Source organism: Phalangium opilio, unplaced genomic scaffold, assembly GCF_054372755.1.
Source record: "Phalangium opilio isolate 3A_F unplaced genomic scaffold, DU_Popi_V2 ptg000082l_1, whole genome shotgun sequence".
Taxonomy (NCBI): Eukaryota; Metazoa; Arthropoda; class Arachnida; order Opiliones; family Phalangiidae; genus Phalangium; species Phalangium opilio.
In genome coordinates this window covers 4,028,895-4,048,910 of record NW_028324189.1, presented here as the reverse complement: position 1 = coordinate 4,048,910, position 20,016 = coordinate 4,028,895, and the positions used below count along the sequence as shown (strand labels likewise).

At 34.7% G+C, this 20,016-nt stretch overlaps 1 protein-coding gene across 3 annotated transcripts in view; it reads right to left on the bottom strand.

The window, feature by feature from the left end:
- LOC149651021 (uncharacterized) overlaps positions 1-20,016 on the bottom strand; it is a 35,179-nt gene that overhangs the window by 9,987 nt on the left and 5,176 nt on the right. For all 3 annotated transcript variants that reach the window (XM_089847771.1, XM_089847772.1, XM_089847773.1), the window contains exons 2-18: positions 18,970-18,997; positions 13,670-13,751; positions 9,974-10,080; positions 8,757-8,975; positions 7,308-7,406; positions 7,024-7,154; positions 6,279-6,489; positions 6,019-6,161; positions 5,334-5,538; positions 4,269-4,438; positions 2,909-3,077; positions 2,620-2,799; positions 1,873-2,238; positions 1,191-1,367; positions 894-1,096; positions 593-814; positions 116-278 (exon numbers count right to left, since the gene is read on the bottom strand). In XM_089847771.1, coding sequence (XP_089703897.1) covers positions 116-278; positions 593-814; positions 894-1,096; positions 1,191-1,367; positions 1,873-2,238; positions 2,620-2,799; positions 2,909-3,077; positions 4,269-4,438; positions 5,334-5,538; positions 6,019-6,161; positions 6,279-6,489; positions 7,024-7,154; positions 7,308-7,406; positions 8,757-8,975; positions 9,974-10,080; positions 13,670-13,751; positions 18,970-18,997 — 2,875 coding nt within the window. The remainder of the gene's footprint in view (positions 1-115; positions 279-592; positions 815-893; positions 1,097-1,190; positions 1,368-1,872; positions 2,239-2,619; positions 2,800-2,908; positions 3,078-4,268; positions 4,439-5,333; positions 5,539-6,018; positions 6,162-6,278; positions 6,490-7,023; positions 7,155-7,307; positions 7,407-8,756; positions 8,976-9,973; positions 10,081-13,669; positions 13,752-18,969; positions 18,998-20,016) is intronic.

The window sequence follows — 20,016 nt, the reverse complement described above, 5'->3', positions numbered from 1 at the left end:
AGAGTTTTATATTTCGCCGCGCTTATCTTTCACGCATACTTAATGTCCACTTCTGAAGTTACCGGAGCGCGAATAACTAACAATATTTTCTTCTTTTATAAGAAAATGAACTCACCCACGCAATCTTGCCTCGTGCAGCCCATTAGTTCCGTTCGCATACAAGGCGCTACAACGTAATCCATGATAACGAGACGGACGTATCTAGCCTCTAAAGGTGTTGGCAAGTTAACAACTGACAAGCCTGAACCACCATTAGGTACCAGTCGGAATTCGACTCCCTGTACAAAGGAATAAATTGGTTCGAAATTTATTAGATCAAATTTCGACTTTCTAAGAAAACCGAAGTTTTAAATATCGCCAATTATTGAAAAGTCAAGAATTTTTAAATAAGATGCAGAACTTAATTAAAATGTGAAACTTTAAAAATTTGGAATAATTGGTAAGAAAAATATCATATTCATTGCGAAAAATGGCATTCTATACAATGCAAGGAAATCTTTTGTTAAGGTTTAGTTTCTTATTTCATACGCGTTCGAATTGTAACACGAGATAAATTAAAGCTTCATTAATAAGGAGAAAAATAATTGCTTACCCTTCCATTAGCATCAACGTAATCCCTGAAAATGTCCGTCAGATCGTCTGTAAATTGAAGTCGTACTGCAATGGGAAAAGCTTGAGAATTGTCTCCACGTACTACAGGTTGAGTTCTGAATCCCCGAATAATAGTTGGCGCCCTTAAATCGATCTGGACCCAATTTTCACCGGGTCTTGGTATATTACCGCACCAACCACCTGTACCATCTAACCGAATCGCCTGATGAACAAGTTACAACACAACCTTTAATTTCACCTCAATACCTATAATACCGACATGACAAAACTTATAAACTTACATTCTTATTATAACTCGTTTCGGTACCGGAAACTCTAATGCTAGTGTCAGGAATGGCACCAGTACTTAAACCTAAATCTCCTACGGGCCTACAATCTAAATTGGGTTCGAAACCGGGTTTACACTTGCAGAAAAACGCCCCCGCGGTATTGGTACACACGGTAGACGCGGTATCGCACGAAGATGATGAGCATTCATCTAAATCTGTAATGAACGGTCACCAAAGGTCAAATCTCGCGGAAAACTTATTCCTTCACCAATAATCGCGAATAAGAGTGTTAAAGAATTCGGGACAAACCTTTACACGTTGGTAGGTTTTCAAAGGTTTGATTAGGTCCACAAACAACGACCGAACTTCCAATTAATTTGTAACCACGATGACATTGAACGCGGGCTTCATCGCCATAGAAGTATAACCTCAGGTTATCGACTAAGAAACCGTTTTCAATCTCGGGTAAGATGGAACACTGGGCGCCTATTCAGTATAATTAAGGGGAAAATTAAGATTTACATACGCTGTACTTGTTGTCCGTTTTACGCGGAGCTTTAGCTTCACTCTTAATTAATGAAAGGAGGAACACCTTGTTAACTCTTATTTCGTTAGCGCGGATTTAAAAGACCGAAGTTTAATCTTTACTATTCCAGTGAATTTTTCGTTCGTTACAAGCCGCTCAAGGGCTATAGTTTTACTACAGATAAGGATTTAGTGCATGCGTAAAGTTAAGATGTTTTTATTACTGCATGGTAGTAACGTACCGTAAGTTAATTTAAAGAGAACTTGGCCTTAATTTGTAGAGCAAGATAAATATACCGTTTCTTAACACTAAATATAGAAGCTAAAGCAATTTTTCGTTGGAATTGCTTCTTTAGGACATAAACAAAGTCATTAAGATATTATTTAGAATAGTATTTTCGTTTGGATCTTACAAATTAACAACAAAGAACAAGGCGCAAAACTAGAAAGGCGTTGTTTCACTTACGTTCGCATCTCGGTGGAGGTGCTGACCATTGTCCATCGCTCATGCAAACAATCACTGGAATTCCAGTTCTAAAGTATCCTTCGTTGCATTCGAAACGGACGACGGTGCCATAGCTCCTTCCTCCACCGTTCAACACAGCCATACTTGAATGAGGAGCTTCCGGAAGTGGCGGACACGAAGAGGCCAGACAGATTGGAAGTCGTTCCCATTTACCATCGTCAGTACATCGAATAGTTTCAGTTGGTAAACCGCTGGAGAAACCGAAACCGGCATAACATTGATACGTGGCTTGACCTCTGTATGTTACGTTGGTTGAGGCCACAGCGAAACCATTGTCAATTTGTGGTACGGGCCCGCAATAACGTTCTGTCAGTCAAATAGATTTAAACAAAGTATTTACTAAATTGATACCTCATACTAAATAGAAGCTCTATCTTTAATCCTTAAATAGCTTTTATTAGAATTTTATATTAAGTAAAAGTTCGCATTAACTTTATTAAAGAAAACCTTTTCTGAAATTCTAACGAATTGTATTTTGGTCCCACAATATGCTAAAACCCACGAGCAATGTATAATTCAATTTAGATCTTTAATCCTTTAAAAGGTTTTACTAGAATTTCATTTTAAGTATCAGCTTGTATTATTAATTAAAACCTTTTCCAAGAACTCTAGCGAAATGCTTATATTGATCAAAGCAATAAGCTTAAAAACATAAGTTAAGCGTAGAAACTTTTGTCTTTCACGTACCTTGGCAACTGGGTATATTACTGACACTCCATTGACCTCCTTTCATACACTCCGCGACGATTTTCGTATCTCCGCTTCCAAACTCTTGTCCAGTTGGACAACTGTAGGTGACAATGGCACCAAAGGTAGTGTCCCGACTCGAGGCAACCGCTCCTTCACCAACGGACAATTGAGGACAGTCTAATTACCAAAGACAGAGTCATTTAATTAGGTAATTTGCAAATACGCAAATTCAGCTCGCGAGAACGAGATACTGAAATCCCTTAAGGAGAATTATGAAGTAGCATACCTGCGCTGAAGGTAGCTTGCCATCCGAGAGCCGTGTTTAAGGGATTGGCGTTGAATTGCACGTACATTTCGCCACTACTGGCTGTTAATGTGATAGAAGGCTTAGAGGAACCAGAAAATCCTATTCCAGGGTGTAATCTGACTCCCTGGGGGGTATTGCCGTCGTAAACCTATTTAGGAGATTAAATAGGAATTATGGACCATTTTCTATCTCTTTGAGAAGACGATCTTCTAATGCGAGAAAATTAGGTTAAAAAAAGTTAGAAATAAACTCGTTTCAGTCCAACAAACTTTGAAGTTAACGCAAAGATCAAAGCCTTTTATATTGTTGAGACGAAATGTAAGTCCTGGCTATTTTTTGTGTTTTGGAAAATTGAATTTATACAACTGGTTCTAACTTTGGGTTGAAGTTTATTTCATTTATTTTTCACAGTAGTATTTTTGTATGTGCGAAAATAACCTTAACGTATACTTCTGTTTATTTTCAAACCCAAATTTCGTTATTCTAGTTCGTTAGCTCCTTGAAAAGCATCAAAACTAAAAGTTCTTTCTTAAGTGAAAAACGTCTAGCAATACACCTTTTCTATGTAAAAAAAGGGGTAAGCAACCCTCAGTACTGGGACATACAAGGGGGTTGATACATTGCCGTCCGTCTCTGCGCATTCTCATGATACAAAACGATTACAGCGCAGGCGTCAAAGGCAATGTTTCACCCCCTCTTAGTTTCATCAAAATGGTCTATAGACTTTAGCGGCAATAATTTCGTGACAAAGCTGCTAAAAGACTACAAAATCCTCGAAAATCAATAACTGTTCTTTCTTTCTACAAATACTTTTAAGGCTTGTGTGAGGATTTTTTTCCCTATAGAGAAACTAAAATCCATCTGCTATAAAAATTTGGAAATCCGGATTTTCTCTGCTTTATTCGAGGGGCTAATCACTGTCAGATTATTCTGTACACCGATTACGGATTAGGTAGGTGTAATCATTATAGCACTGCCAAAGGTAGGTCTTTTAAAAATTACGCATATCGTTTTAGTAATGTCAAAGGTACAGCAGTGTACACCGATTACAAGGAGTGACCGGCCCCTCGGCTTTATTTCGAAAAAAAAAACTCTGTCTTTATGGTAAACACGCTAAAAATAAAACATTTGCGAGCGTATATATGTTACAATAATCCTAGGGGATATTACGAAGAAAAAAATGGTATTTCCTTCAACATCCATTATCATGCAAAACAAAATTTAAATTTTTTATGATAGAAATTTCCTGACCTTAAGAGCACGAAAACCACTAATTAAAGCGGTTTCTCGCTAGGCGGAGACTCATTTTGTTTATACATATAAATATTTACGTTCTTACCTGTACAAAATCGTCTTTAGCGACTTCAAAGTCTTCAAATTTCAAAGAGAGAGTTCCTCCCCCTGGTCTTTGAATTCGGTAGGTGCAGACATGGTTGGATGGATAGTTGGCGACGCCAAACGCTGGGGATGAAATGTTACCCGATGCTCCCGTGATCTGAACCTCGCAGCCTTATCCAGCGAAACAGAGGGAAAAGATAAATATAAGGAGTTAGAAAGATACATAAAAGGGTCAGACATCTCAGGATGTGCTAGGTCATAGACCCATCAATATCATTTAGTTCTATACCACGACATTATACTTTAGAAGAGGTAACAAATAAGAGTTAGGTTTCAGCTATAATAATTCCAAGAGAACTAATATATCATCTTATGTCTGATAAAAGCGCGAAGGGAACATATAGGATCGGATTCTGTACACACACGTCTAATATGATACCCCTTAAGGTGTCTACGACACGATCACACATAAGGTCAAGTATCATTTATTTAGAAATAGGCGAGGGATAGCCTAGGGTCGTGAAGCCTCCAGGGTACAAAAGAGTAGTTACAAAAGATAAGGACAAATGGAGAGAAAGAGAGAATCATTGTAAATGGAAAAAAATTCGAGCGGAAGTTTCTGATTTTTTACAGCCTAGTGATAGTTTAAAGGTTGCGTTCCAACAGAAAGGTTGCAATCGAATTGAAAACCGAGCATCGAGACTGAAAATGAAGTAATAGTTGCAACAGAAAGCGCTGCAAAGCGGGTTCAAGCAAACTGAAGATAAACAATGGAATTCATTTTAATTTTTTTTTCCTTCTGAACTGTTTCATTCCTCTGAAGGATTGTTTATCTTTAGTTCGGTGTATTTCACGGCTTTCAGTTTGATAGAACCCCTCAAATTTAACCCCTGCATGACTACTCCATTGTTAAACTCGATACTCGGTTTTCAGTTCACTGGAACTCGGCCTTTAATCGTCTCTTTAATGCTAAATCACAAAGTAGGCCTATAAATACCCCGAGTATTGGTCAATTTCAACAAAAGAGACTTCTATTTAGGTCGAAGAAGAAAATGGAAAGTCTTACCGGCTCTAAATCGCAAGGCAAATCCCTTTCTGCTATCACCGTAACTGGTGTGCAAGTAGATGTACATTTGATTTCCGGTTGATATGATGAAATTAGAGTTATTTTGGGTTGTACCAGTCAATTTGGTTAAGAGTGGACTTGAAGGTTTGGCTCCATCACGAACTAATATGAAATCCTTCGATGGTTCCATGTCAATTTCAACCACCTATATCGAGATTTCCCCCAGAGACCGAAGATAATGATCATACAGAAAAAGAGAGATAAGAAGCGCGTTCGATACGAAAAAAAACTTAAATCTAATATTTTCAGTGAATAATAAAAGTTACCATAGGTTTATAAGAAATGTTCCATAAGTATAACACTACCCATACTTCGTAATGCTAGAGACTTCCGTGAGAGCTAGTTAATTCAAGAATGACGCGAGAATTGAAGTCCTACACTCGGTTTCGCAGTTCATATTCCAATTTAGTCTGTACTAAGCCTCTGATAGCGCCTCACCAGACGTCGCTTTACAATAATCTATGACCTATATTACTTCTTGACACGCTCTCAGTTACAAATGACAAACTTATGGAACATACCTTAAGAACTTATGCTAATACTAATTGGAAGACCACTTTAACCTTAACCTCAACCTCAAGTCAAAAACAGAACTGAGACAAAAATAGAACTATTTTTTACGAACCTCCAAAGTAATTATTTTTCCTTGTGGCGCTGTAATGACGTAAAGACACTCTAAACCTCCAGGATAAGGTTGCGGATAAAGCGGGGATGTAAGAAGCTGAGCGGAAGAGTGAGCGAAGAGTTCTCCACCGCATTTAATGGGTTCTAAAGAATGTTAAAAATAAAAAAAGAATCATAGCTCGTTATTGGGAAGATTCATCGTAAAAAAATAATGAAGTCAATATTAAAAGAGAGAGATATAGAAGTTTCCGCGAAACCGACCTGTTTTCCAGCTAGCTCGAAATCCTTTCTTCTCTACAGAGGAATCCGTACGAAATTTGATTATCATTAAATTGGACGCTGTCGAAAACGCTTTCGAAGTCAGATCTTGCGTTCCTGAAATAGTTTCCAAAGTAACGCTAGTTTCCTCCGTCCGCCCACCGGCCAGAATTTGAACAGTGTCGAAGTTAGATTCAGTGTCGAAATCCGAAAACTATGGGCGAAAAACACGCAAAGATTATAAACCTCACGTTGTAAAACACGCTTTTCTCTGACTAATGGTTATACTATAACAAAACATTTTTATATTCAGGTATTCAAAATACATCTAATGCATATATAAATTCCGAGTAGTGGTAAAACTACAGGTAAATATTGAAGCCCAAGACGAAAGCATATAGGGCCTGGGGATATTAAAATAACGTCAAATGCAGTTGGTTTTCAACAAACTGTATTTGACGGTTATTTTGAACGGAAAGGATGTTTACATCTTTCAAAATATCAAGAGAGGTGCTTGAGTAAACAAGTATGATATATAGATCTTAAGGCGTATTTTGAAAGCTCATACCAATTTTTTCATTCAAAGCTATTAAGGTTTTTGAGGTGAAATTATGACTACACAGAATTCCTATTAAATATTAACTAAGGAAAAATATAAACCCCGATCTTTATTTACTCTTTGAAATAGCAACTGATCATTCAAAGTGAACCCAATGGGTAATTAAAGCGTTTCTATAATATTAAGTACCTGTAATTTAATTCCACTGCCAACGGGACCTTCGAGAGTCCATTTGCAATCGGAATTAGATTCGTATTTATTGGGATACCTCGGGGATTTAACGGAATCTCCGGATGTATGGAGGTAGAAGTGACACGAAGCTGTATGGAAAGAAAAACAATAAGCATTTACGATGATCGCTGAAACTTTACGAAACTCAATTATAAGGTTTAGTAAATTAAGACTCTTAATTAGGTAATACGATAGCCTACTTAATCAATGGGGTGTACTAATTAAAATTTTGGGTGACTTACCAGGACAATCCATTTCGTCTGAGAGATCCCCGCAATCATCTTCTCCATCGCATCGCCAGTTATCGTTAACGCATTTCCCATTACTGCAGTGAAAGGAACCTATGGGATATACGATATATAAAAGAGATTTAATAATGGTGGCGGAAGTAATTTATATCATTCAAGAGTATACTTTGCAGTAAGACAATCTTAGACTTCTTACATAGGGTTACAATTACAGTATACAATAAAGAAGAAATCTGAATTAAATTGAACCTAATTTTCAGTCACATGATACATGCAATATTTAAGCATAAATGTTCAAAATTCACGGAGTTACGCGAATCAATTCATTTAATTAACATTGAACAGTCAATATATTTCTAAATTCAAAAGTTAAGTGTTTAATAATTAACTTTGTATCAAAGCTAGATCCTTTGTATTCATTTGCTTTTAGCTACCAAGGGCAAAGTTGTTCAGACGTTAAAAGAATAGGATATCCTTTGATTAATAGTTGCGAAATTACTTTTATGTACAGGGAGTTTTTGATGAGTCTGGCATAAATTAAGGGGGATGTTCTTTGGGCGTTTATGAGTATGTTATATGACATTTTACCGTCGGGGAAACCTTTTCAAGTTAAGATTAACCAGAGTATTCTACGGATGACCCTTTAAATTTAATTAAGAAACTGATTAAGACAATGATTTCTAATTTAATTAAGGGGTCATCACTAAAACACTCAAATCATAACTTGAAACAGTGGCCCGGACGACAAAATATCGTAGAACATGCATTTTCGACTCAAAATCCCCCGTTAGAACATCCCCCTTAATTTATGGCAGAAACACCTTCTACATTTGAAGTTCAATAATTATCGGAGTAAATTCAACGTGATTCCAACAGTTTGACTAATTAAGAAACTAAATACAAAATAGTTCTTTCACATTGAAAGTTGGAGCTTAATTCCCGGTTCGTTTAATTTCGTCCTAGATTAAATTAATGATCAAAGAATCCTTTAAAAGGGAAATTGAGAAAGTTGGAGTAAAATAAGTATAGAATCTCATTCCAAAACAATTCGTGTCTATACTTCATTCGCCAGCAAATAACGAAAAAGAATCATTTCAGAATAGTCAGCTTATACCGACTTTGATGACGAGCTACTTGAAACAGATTATTATTAAAGTTACGAAAGATTGTATAACATTTAAATATAGATAAGATACTTCTACCACTCGGGAATTAAAACAAGGTAAAATTACTTAATTGGATGATATTACTGCTTTTATAACATCTACCTAAATGGTTCAAAAACAAAATCCATAAATTGCAATACTAGAAAAAAAACTAACTCCCAAGGCATTAATCAGAGTCTCAAATTCTAACTTTAGCCCCCGCGTTTCCTTAATTAATATAGTTAATCCTTATTCTGAATAAAATAATAATTAGGAAAAAAAGTGAACTAATTATTACCTTTGGGACAAGCTGGTACTTGGCACATAAATGGTAGCAAAGTTTCGCATGGTGACAACTCCCACGTTTGTCCGGGCTTGTGAAGTAATTTGGCTCTAACGCACTCTCCGTCCGTGGGATTAGGTTGACCGGGCGCCCAAAATCCTACGTATTTCGAGACGAATGAACCTCCGGCTGATTCTAAAGTGTTGGTTGATAAATCATCCACCGATGTCAGACCTAAGGGAGAAAACATACGAGAAAAATTATTAACTCGCTGCGGATTATCTATAGGGAATAAATATAAAAATATTTCAGATTGCATGTATCAAACGTTCGCGTACAACTCGAGTGGTACCAGGCTTTCTTTATAAAAGAAAACTTTATAACTTTTATTAAGTTTATTTTGCAGGGCACTCAGAGTTTTGAGACTTTTGACATTTCGTTTTATTTAATCTTGCTTGCTCTCCTTTCAACTCTTTTGAAAAATAAATTGGCACCCAGTTTGTTTTGGGCCCAGCTTAAAGGGTTTTTATTTTGCCGTTACTTCAGTGTTGCCAGACTTGATGAGGCAGGAGAAAGACTAGCAGTTCAGTTTAAACCAATGCTAAAAACAAAGGTCCTGACAACACTGCATTGAGAGAGAGAGAGAGAGAGAGAGGGGTGGAATTTTACCTAGCCTTTTTAGTGAAAACTATCTATACCCACTGTCGGGTTCAAGAGGGCATATTCTATTAAATGTTTTATATTATTTATGGACGATGTATGTAGTCTCATTTCTTCAAAGGTTTCAAATAATGTAGTATATCAAAGCTAAAACTATTATTAAAATTAAACGAAGTTCGTTATAATAAAATTTTTCATTTGCAAATTAAATTAATCACCCGACACTCTGAATAAAAAAAAAATCAATTTTAACTTTTACGTTCAAATGAATCCATTTGATCTCTAGTAACCTCATTAGTGAATTTGGTAGTAGTAAATTGGAAATTTTTTTCCGACTAAATCCTTGAATTAAAAACCCATCGAATCTTATTACAGTTCACCAGATTTAATACTTTCGTGCCTACGAATGTATTTAATCCTTCCATGAATATGTGGAATCCAATGTGTAAATAAAATTTATAGATTCTATCTCTTATTGGTAGAGTTGAATTTACACTCGTGACCAGATGAAATTGTAGAAAAAACCGTAGAGCTCAAAAGATAGCGGCAAAAATGTTTAGTGGCATACTCACCGACCCAGTAGGATCTCTGACCCGTATCCTTTAGTTTTTCGAGAGCCAAATTACTCGTAAAATTATACTGTCCGTAATCTTGCACTAGAGTCAACTCGCTGCCGTACCTGAAGAAGAGATTATTTAAAAAGATAAATAATGTTATTCCGAAATCGTACTTCGACCGAAACGGCGACAACAATAGAACGGGAAAGAAGAAAAGACTGGACTTTTACGTCTACTGAGACATAAATACGAAGGCCTAAGTTCTAAGTTCATGGAAGAATTTTTTATCCTGCGATTCTTTAAGGTTAACTTCCTTAAGAAAGTTTTCTAAGTAGTTAAAAGCAAAAACACAAATGTCTACCTAAAAGCACACTCTTGTTTTTGTTTACTTTGGGGAGCTAAACACAATAAATTAACAGGTGATACCGAAGAAAAGGCGTTCTTAGACCAGGTGTAAACTAAACAGAAGCGACAAGCAAACATACTCGGAAGTTTTAAAGAAACCTAAATTATTCCAAATTTAGAGTTTTCGAATTTGTTTACAACGGAAGGTAACGATTCCCTAAAGGGTACCAAATATTTATACTGAAATAATTTTGCCTTTAGCATTTATTGACTTAAGTTCCAACTACATCATAAGTTTATAAGATATGTTCCATAAGTATGACACTACTTATACTTCGTAATGCTAGAGACTTAGTGTGAGCTAGTTCGAGAACGATAAGCGAGACACTGTTAATTTTGCAGTCCATCTTCCTATTTAGTCTGCATTACTAAGACTTTGACAGCACCTCACCAGACGTCGCTTTACGAGAGAATCTATGACCTACGTCACTTCTTGACAAGCTCCAGTTTGTAGCCAGTGAACATTTGCTTATACATTATGTAAGGTGACTAAAGTCAGAGAAAATTCTTTAAAAAGTCGCTAAATAGGAACTTTTAAGCTCTGGGTAAATATCCTAAATATTCTATTTGCGTTTGCTTAGCTTAGTAGACAAAAGGATTCAATTTCCAGCTTAAGTCGAAGACTCAAAATGTGTAAAAGAGAGAAAATAGTAACGCTAAGCCACGTGATTTCTTCCTGCATTGCGGGGTTGTAACAAACCCTTATTAATACTGGGAATTGAAGATTGAAAAAAACCGGGAATCACTTCACCGTGCTCAAATATCCGTAACGGAGAACCTAGCTCAAAGAATTGAACTTATTTTTTAAAATCTAACAATAGAAAAAGTAACGAAGTCAAATTATTATTACCCCCTCTTCTTTTTAAAATTTAAAGAATGAAGGAATGAAAGAGAACTTGTATTTTAAAATTTTGAAGTTTTACAAAAGATTTTCAAAACTAACAATTATTCTATAGCGGAAGCGAGTGCTTAAGGCAGTTACTTTTCAAAGGAACTGAACCGTTTCCGATCTATTATTAATGAACTTTCGATTGGAAAACTTTCAAATCGAAAGAGCGAACTTAATAATTAATTCAAACTTTCTTAATTAGCCTTGAACTTTAATTACTTTCATGACGTTTCCACGTTACTTTGGGGTCACGTAAACATCCAAAGCTTTATATGGAAATGCCTATTTGCAGACTAGGAGGATTCATACCATTTACACCAAGAGACCAAGCTACTTAGCGGACAAAGTTCAGTACTAAGAAGACTCGCCTTCTGGTGTAAATGGTATCAATTCTCCTAGCCTGAAAACTTGTAGAAGGGAAGTTTTGATCCCTAGAAATTTCAATGAAATCTAATTATCTTGTAACGTAAGCCAGACACTACTCTGAATTCTTGTTTAAAAATAACATTGAAGCTTCAACAACAAAATATTGAGTTTCATCTTTCTTGGTTTCTGAAAAATACCTATTGAAGAATGTCTTTGTTCGAAGAAAATGTAATTTCGTTTTAAATTTAGGAAAAAAAAATTCATGGGAGATGGTGAAAAAATAAAACTATCGAAATTGAATCTCACTTTTCCGGCGAAACTTATTTTTAAAGTAATTTTGATTTTAAGGTACCTTTATCTCTAATGTAAGATATTCAAAATGCTTTGTGGTCACGTAATGCCACCACCGTTTCCTAGCTTCAAAGTATTTAAAAACGGAAATGGCCTCATTGTTTCAATTTAATTAAAATTGCCGAGCGGATATGCTCGAGATGTAGTTAGAAAGACCGCATAGAAACTTCAATTAAAGTAGGAAAGCGTAAGACTATACGGTATACCTCGGGACAATTAATAATTCAAAGGGTTTATTATAAAGTTAAGCCTCGTGCGGGTACGCTTGAACGATCCCCAATCCATTAAAATTGAATTGAGGACAACCTATATTGATACATTAATTCTTCTCTAGAATCAGATCATAAGCGATTTGAAATAGCTCCTTCCTTCAGTATATCGAAGGTAAACGTTTATATCTGGAGCAGAGAGCGATTAGTATCTCTATAACCTAAGCTCATAAGTTTGTCACTGAAGCTTGTCATGAAGTGACAACGTAGGTCATAGATTCACGTAAAGCGACGCCTTGTGAGGCGCTTTCAAAGGCTTAGTATAGACTAAATAGGATATTAGATGGAAGTCCTGCAAAATTAACCACCGAGTGTAGGGCTTCAATTCTCGCTTGTCGTTCTCGAAATAGCTCGAGCTGTAAGTCCCTACCATTACGAAGTATTGGTAATGTCATACTTATGGAACATATCTTATAAACTTATGATATAACGATAATGCCAAACTATTTTGAAACTCCCGTGAAGTTCAAATCATTCTCAATTCCCGAAAATCCTCATTAAATTGCAATAACTTTGCCCTTAATAGATTATTTTCGTTTTGAGTTTGGTATTTCATGAACTATTTCTCTATTTCGCTCTATTTTTAAAGAAGTAAAAGAGTTTTTTCTGAGTCCCCAAAATATCGATCCATCTGTCAAGATGTTGTCCAAACCAAAACGTCCAGGGATTTTTTTGAAATGAAAATAGTAACATTTTGGTATACTTTTATATCTTTAATGCAATGGAATATAAAACAAGAGAAAACTTCAGTTTCTCCTGCATATTTGAACAGTTAGTCGAGAAATTATTCAATATAACAGCCATTATAGGCAACTTTCTACTCATGGGAAATTTCAAAGTAAATCCTTGTTTAAATTAATATATTATGCTGAAAATAAGCATAAAATAAAACCCAACTCTCTTGGTAATTTTGAAACTAATTTTAATTTCAAAATAGTTTGATTTAGTCTAAACTTTGCCTACGAAGGGATTTCCTGTGTCTATTTACACGTGGGTCCTTTTAGGATTGCCTGTTCCGCCAATCCATAAGTGCATTTAAAATTTTAAATATTAATGTTCAAATATAAAGCATCTTTATTTTAATTTCACGTATATGTAGAATTCATACGCGAATAAGATGTGAGGAATTAATTATAATAAAGACTGAAAAATTCATTCCTTTCCTTTTATAGTGTTCATATAAAAAAATCTAATTAAAACTATTGATTGGTTCTCAAGCTTTTCTTCAATGGGAAAATTGATTTTCGTAAATTCAGATGTAAAATATTAACCCGAATAGCGTAGCTATATACCATATTTTCCTCAAATAATGAATTAAATCTTAGCTAAATGAAGAAGGAAATTGGAAGATAATGAACACGTACTAATGAAAAATCTTGAAAAATACAGACGCTTAGACAATATTAAATAGATATAATTAAATTAATTTACCTGCGGCAGACTTCCGAAGCTCGTTTCCAAGAATGACGAATGTTGAAAAAACGGTAGCACTGCGTACCTTCTTGATTCCATCCTATTAAAAATCAATGAAAAAGAAATTAATTTACAACTAGATACGACAGTAATTTTGATAATCATTTAAAAGTATTATTTTGAAAAACCCAGAGACATTGCCAAGTTGTGATCCGCTTTCTACAAACAGATTATAAACGGACCCCATTTTGGCTTTCATATTAGGAAAATGACTATAGAATAAGTATAGTATAGCAACATTCTTGCAATAACCCTCTTAATTAAAAGAATTTCTTATTAGTAAATTAAAAGTATGAATTTTCCATTTGGAATTTCAGACTATTATTGCTCTTGGGCAAGGGAAATAATACACGTTCCATTCTCTAGACTTATTATTTCTTGAGACATAGTATATATATGTTTCGCGCGCAAAAGTGTTATTACGTAACTACCTCCGTTTCCATGGCAACGAATAAACTCACTACCAGTAAAGATAAAATAAAATTGGAATAATATTTCATTCGTACTCCCAACAATATTGAAAATTCCATGCTCCTGAAATTTTCATTTTAAAATCAAAACCCACCTAGGCTTAATGAAATTTAATAAATGATATATTAAATTAAACACGTATACGAAACACTATATAACGAGATATTTCTTTCGTTTTCCCGTTATATTACCTAAATATTTACATAATTGTAAATTTAAAATTTAATTGGCAAATTTCGAGTGGTATTTGTATTTCCCGAATGATTAGGCGAGGTGCAGTCTTGTTATTATTATTATCCAGTTTTGTTAACGAAGCAGTGAATTTTAATGACCACTCAAAAATTTCTCTCTCTCTCCCCGTTTCCTTGTATCCTAATTAGCATATTAAATAAATCACTCTCCCATTTCCTTGTTTGGTTCACCTATCCCGGAGAAGTTTGACAAAATGAAAAAAAAAATCGGTAAAATTGGACATCTCTCCTGAGATGGACGTGTCATGTTTAACCTACATTTCAAATACGCCCAAAATCGATCTACTCAAATATCTAGACATAAATCGGTTAATTCGATTTTAGAACTAATCCGTGTTAGTGTTTTAAGTTAACCTGTCAAAATTATGAACGTTTTTACTGCTGTTTTTTTAATACAGCAATTTGAAATATAAATTCTTAAACAGGGTTCATACAACTTTTGGAAAACAAATTTCCCTGAGATTTTCAGGGTTTTCCCCATACACTTCCCTGAATTTTCCAGGTTTTTCCCCCATATGGAGTATCCTATGGAGCAAATGTTAACGAAAGAGGGGAGAGGGAAAATAGGACTATTACATAATCAAAGGGCATCCACATATCTCTAGTAGAACCAGAGTTATGAGCCTCCAAAGTATAGTGTAATGTTAACCCTATGGAGAGAATGTTCACGAACATTTTGCTTAAAGTGTTAGTGACATAATTTTCGTCACCCACAAACTTAAAATGCTAAAAAAATCCTTGAAAAATCTAGTTTATTATGATATGTTTACTGTTGAATTTGGTTTCGTAGAAATTTGTAAAATTGTAATCAAAGTTTTGTGTTTGGAAAAGGCCTAGTTAAAATTTTGTTTCGCTTGATGACGTAGTAAGGAGAAACTTTCACTGTAGATGTCGCTCACGTGAGGCCTATAAGTGTCTCAGCGCCGCGTTAAGCCTATTTTATTCAGATTCGCGTAGACTCGGGAGTCTCGGGCGCGCGCGCTTGGCTTTTCCGCGAGATGCCGTGAGTGACGTAGCAAGGAGAAAACCCGCCAAAAATCTTCTCTGCAAATTTGCTTTTGTCCTCCAAATTTCAAGTTTTCAAAGTGTTTTTTCTGTGTTTTCCTTCATATTTAAATATTAATCAAGCATATTTTTGGAATCAGAAGAGTTTAAACTCTCAAAAAAGTAAGGTTTTCTTTAGATTTGAGATAATTTTTAAATCACGTCGCTATTCCTTTAATTACTCGGCCCCTGTTTGACGCAAATTTCCCTGATTTCCCAGAATTTTACTAAAAATCCTAAATTTCCCTGAATATTCCCTGAGGTTTTTGTCAGCTATTTATTTCCCTGATTTTTCCCGGTTTTCCAGGTTTGTATGAACCCTGTTAAAGTACAGTACAAAAAAAATTAAATCTGGATTCGACCCTGGTTTTAATTAAATCTAAAAAAATAGAATAAACAGTTTTCAATTATCATGGTTTGGATCCTTAATTAAAAACATTTCCATGAAAACCTTTTGTTAAATCCAGAAAAATGCACCTTTTTAAATTAATTAGAAAAAAAAACCTTTTTCTTATTGAATTAACAAAAATAAAAATATAATTTCCATTGAAGTATACCTCTTCTTATTGATCTAATAAAAATAAATCTAATTAAATTCTTTCCTTTTAGTAGGCCTATCGCTTTCCATCCGAGGGAATTAATTCTAAACTAATTAGCATATTTTAAAGCAAAGACTAAATGATTATCGGAAATTATGAAGGCGTTTCTTAATTCATACGGAAGACGGTAATTTCGATAACTTTTCGTATTAAATCTATTGAAATTTGTGTTGGACGTTTCCGAAGGATTCTGATAAAGATAATGATACTTGATATCGCCCCCGTATGACCTAAATAAATGTGAGAAACGGGTTTCTAACATCTAAGCTTTCTTAAAACGTCAAAAAAAAGAGAAGAACATAATAATGTATACCTAACTCTATTTCACACGCCCAACTTTCTCAAGACTTGCACTTTTTTTTTTGCCATGACGTTTTAGCTAGTAGAAAAAAAGCTCAGAATACGTCTGAGAATTATTTAGTTGAATTAGAAATAACCCAGTAACTCATACAGAGAAAGGAGCTTTGGGTTGAAACCTCAAAGCCTTTCTGAGACATCTAAATGGATTTTATTTTTTAAAATCTTATTATATTTTGTTATATAACATTCTTATTAAATATTTTTGTTCATATTGGAACATTTTTACGATTACGATTACTTTAGCTTTGAAAATGTTTTCATAAGCCCATATTCGGAAGATACGGTGGGTTTCGTGCAAGGGGCTACGCACTCTCGTGGATTCAGCACACATCATATTAATTAACGAATCAATTATTTTAATTTCAAAGATTTCAAAGATCAGGGGGTTTCTGATAAATTAAACGGTGTGTTCTTTAGGTCAAACTGGAAATTGATATGCATTGCAAGTAATAGTCAGGTCTATTACGAACACCGTCTCAATGAAGTGGATATCCCCTCGCCACTAGACTGATTTCTTTTAAGTCTCTAGACAACATTTTACTTCTTTAGATTTTCTACGCTACTTCACCCATATCGGTTAGGTAGTTGCTTGAGGGCCGTCGGAAGCAAATTCAACCAGCCGTGCGAACTCAAGGTGAACAACCGAATTTTTCTCCTTAAATATTTTAGAATATTTAAGTCATTGCATATATGATATAAAAGGACTAATCTTAGTTTTAATATCAACATATTCCAGTCTGTAGGAAAAACAAGGCTTCCTTGAAACCTTTCAAAAATTTAACAACGTCCCGAAATTGATGTTACTTTAAGTAAATCCAGTACAAGACTTAAGTACGTAAAGTAATCTAACTTTTTTAAAGGGGTTTGTCCAAAGGATAAAAAACTATTTGTTTTTGACTCGGGTAAGATTCTATTCGAAAAGGTATCAACTCAATAAATTGTTTTTGTACACGACTGCACTTGAAACTTCCAAGTCATTTACTTGCACGTTTTTGACTGCTTACGTAATAGAGGCAAAGACGAAATCAAGCTAAAGATCACGAAAGTTTTAGAAGCTCTGAACTTAAGAGCTGAATAAGTTTTGAATTTGTCCAAATTCAGGTCCTACAATAGTCAATGAACCCGATATCTGACAAATACTTGATAAGCAAAGTTTCTCTCCAAAACTTTTCCAATCTTAACAAGACGTTCTAACTAGTATTGTAATAGAGTGGTCAATGAATAGAGTTTCGGGAATCTTTTTCTTTTAAAGCCTATTTCTCGTAAATTCATTCGAGCATATTTTTGCAACAAAATTTAAAAAGTTTCACATCCGATTTCAAAAAGAGACTTGGGCCTCGAAAGCGAAATAAAAACCCTTGAAATATTGGAAAAATGAAAAATTTCTAGTGTAGGATGATGGTTATATATGTAGAGTACTATGAAGACTGAAATAGTCACGTTGAACCCAGAGAAAAAACTTTGTAAGTACTAAAGGATTTTTTAAAAAGTAATATTGAACCCGAAGGAAACGCATAGCTAGCTGACAATTTAAACCAGGCGTGGTTCGACTTAGAATAAAATTGAATAGTACAACGCCTTGCGTAGGTTTTCTTGAGGTTTAAAACCCTCTTATATAAAATTTTTCATTCCTAGACCTAGACATGGTATCTCCCAAGTTTTCTTTTGAAATCCAATAGCTACGAAAAAAATATATAAAATGTTTTACAAAAATCGTCTGCTTTAACCGAAATTTTTTGTTCAAATTTGTGGTATTAGATGAACGAGGTTTATATAACCACAAACTTCAGGACGCGTCAGTTTGGCTGGGGGTCAAATAGAGATTAAAAAGACGACGTTATAAGTATTTTAAACAGAGGGAGAGGGAGAGAGAGACTGACTTAGGCCCGGTTTGTCAGGTTTTTGTGTACGATTTAAAAGCAGGAATTTTTCATTAATGTACATGTTCTATGGTATTCACCTCGAGGGTAAAAAATAATTCTTTTTTTGGTATGAGAGAGTCCCTGAAGTCATAATATTAAGTCTATCCAGAATAACAACTAAATATTTATTCATCTATACTTGGTAACTGAACTAGAGCTTTTTTCTTCGAAACAAGCAGCTGTAAGTCTAATTGGATGCTTTCGAATTTCGTCAGTTTTCAATATGGCCACCAAAACTAAAGGAAATGCTACAAAAACATTTGATAGTGTCCTCACTGTATATTTAACGAGGGTACTCTTTATCTTATTGGATGACCATATCGATATCTTTCTTCCCATAGATTTAAAGATAATATTTGGTTAAGGAGATCCTTAGAAAAATTCTCTATTCCAAAAGGATGTGCGTTATACCGTTTACCATTCGGTTGTAGCAGTCCTCCACCATGGAGCAATATATAATTAGAGCTAACAGCAATTTAATATTATTTTTAAGAAACTTATTGCAACTTCAATAAAAATTACTCCATGTTTAAATGTCAATTGAAGATGGTATTACTTTAAGCTTCCAATATTCTTATAATAACAAAAGAAAAATTAAATATGTTTCTCACCTTCTGGGCAATGGAACGTCACAGTTTCCTGCAAAATAAACAAAAATATATATAGTTAGATACAAGTTCGTATAGTTAAATTGAACGAAAATAGTATAGAAATAAAAACAAATGTAACAAATTAAATAAGCTTATTAAATAGTGGTTAAAAGTTATACTCTTAAACACTAATTGTTTATAATATTCTTTTCTGTAGAGATCTGTTTGTTTAACTTCCTTAATTAGCATATTCTTCCTGATTTAAGCGGGTAAACCTACTCGGTTGAATTAAAACGGAAGGGGATGCCGCTTCCTTTCAAGTAGAAGACAAGATACACTAACAAGCATGAGGACTTCATCCTTGCAGATTTATATAACAGTACGCTGAGGAAATTCTATCTATATCTTATACAAGAGCCCACAGAATCCAACAATTCAGTATTCCAGAACGGAGTCAACCCAAGAGGCACCCGCTTCAAAGCGGTCGAACACTTCTCGCGATTGCGTTGTACATTATTTGACCATGTATACAAGTTCGTATAGTTAAATTGAACGAAAATAGTATAGAAATAAAAACAAATGTAACAAATTAAATAAGCTTATTAAATAGTGGTTAAAAGTTATACTCTTAAACACTAATTGTTTATAATATTCTTTTCTGTAGAGATCTGTTTGTTTAACTTCCTTAATTAGCATATTCTTCCTGATTTAAGCGGGTAAACCTACTCGGTTGAATTGAAACGGAAGGGGATGCCGCTTCCTTTCAAGTAGAAGACAAGATACACTAACAAGCATGAGGACTTCAACCTTGCAGATTTATATAACAGTACGCTGAGGAAATTCTATCTATATCTTATACAAGAGCCCACAGAATCCAACAATTCAGTATTCCAGAACGGAGTCAACCCAAGAGGCACCCGCTTCAAAGCGGTCGAACACTTCTCGCGATTGCGTTGTACATTATTTGACCAAAATATAGTATTTAACAAGTACTAATCCCCTTTTGTGTGAGAAAATACTACAAGAATCACAATAAGTGACAGACAACCTTTCATATTTGAATAAGTC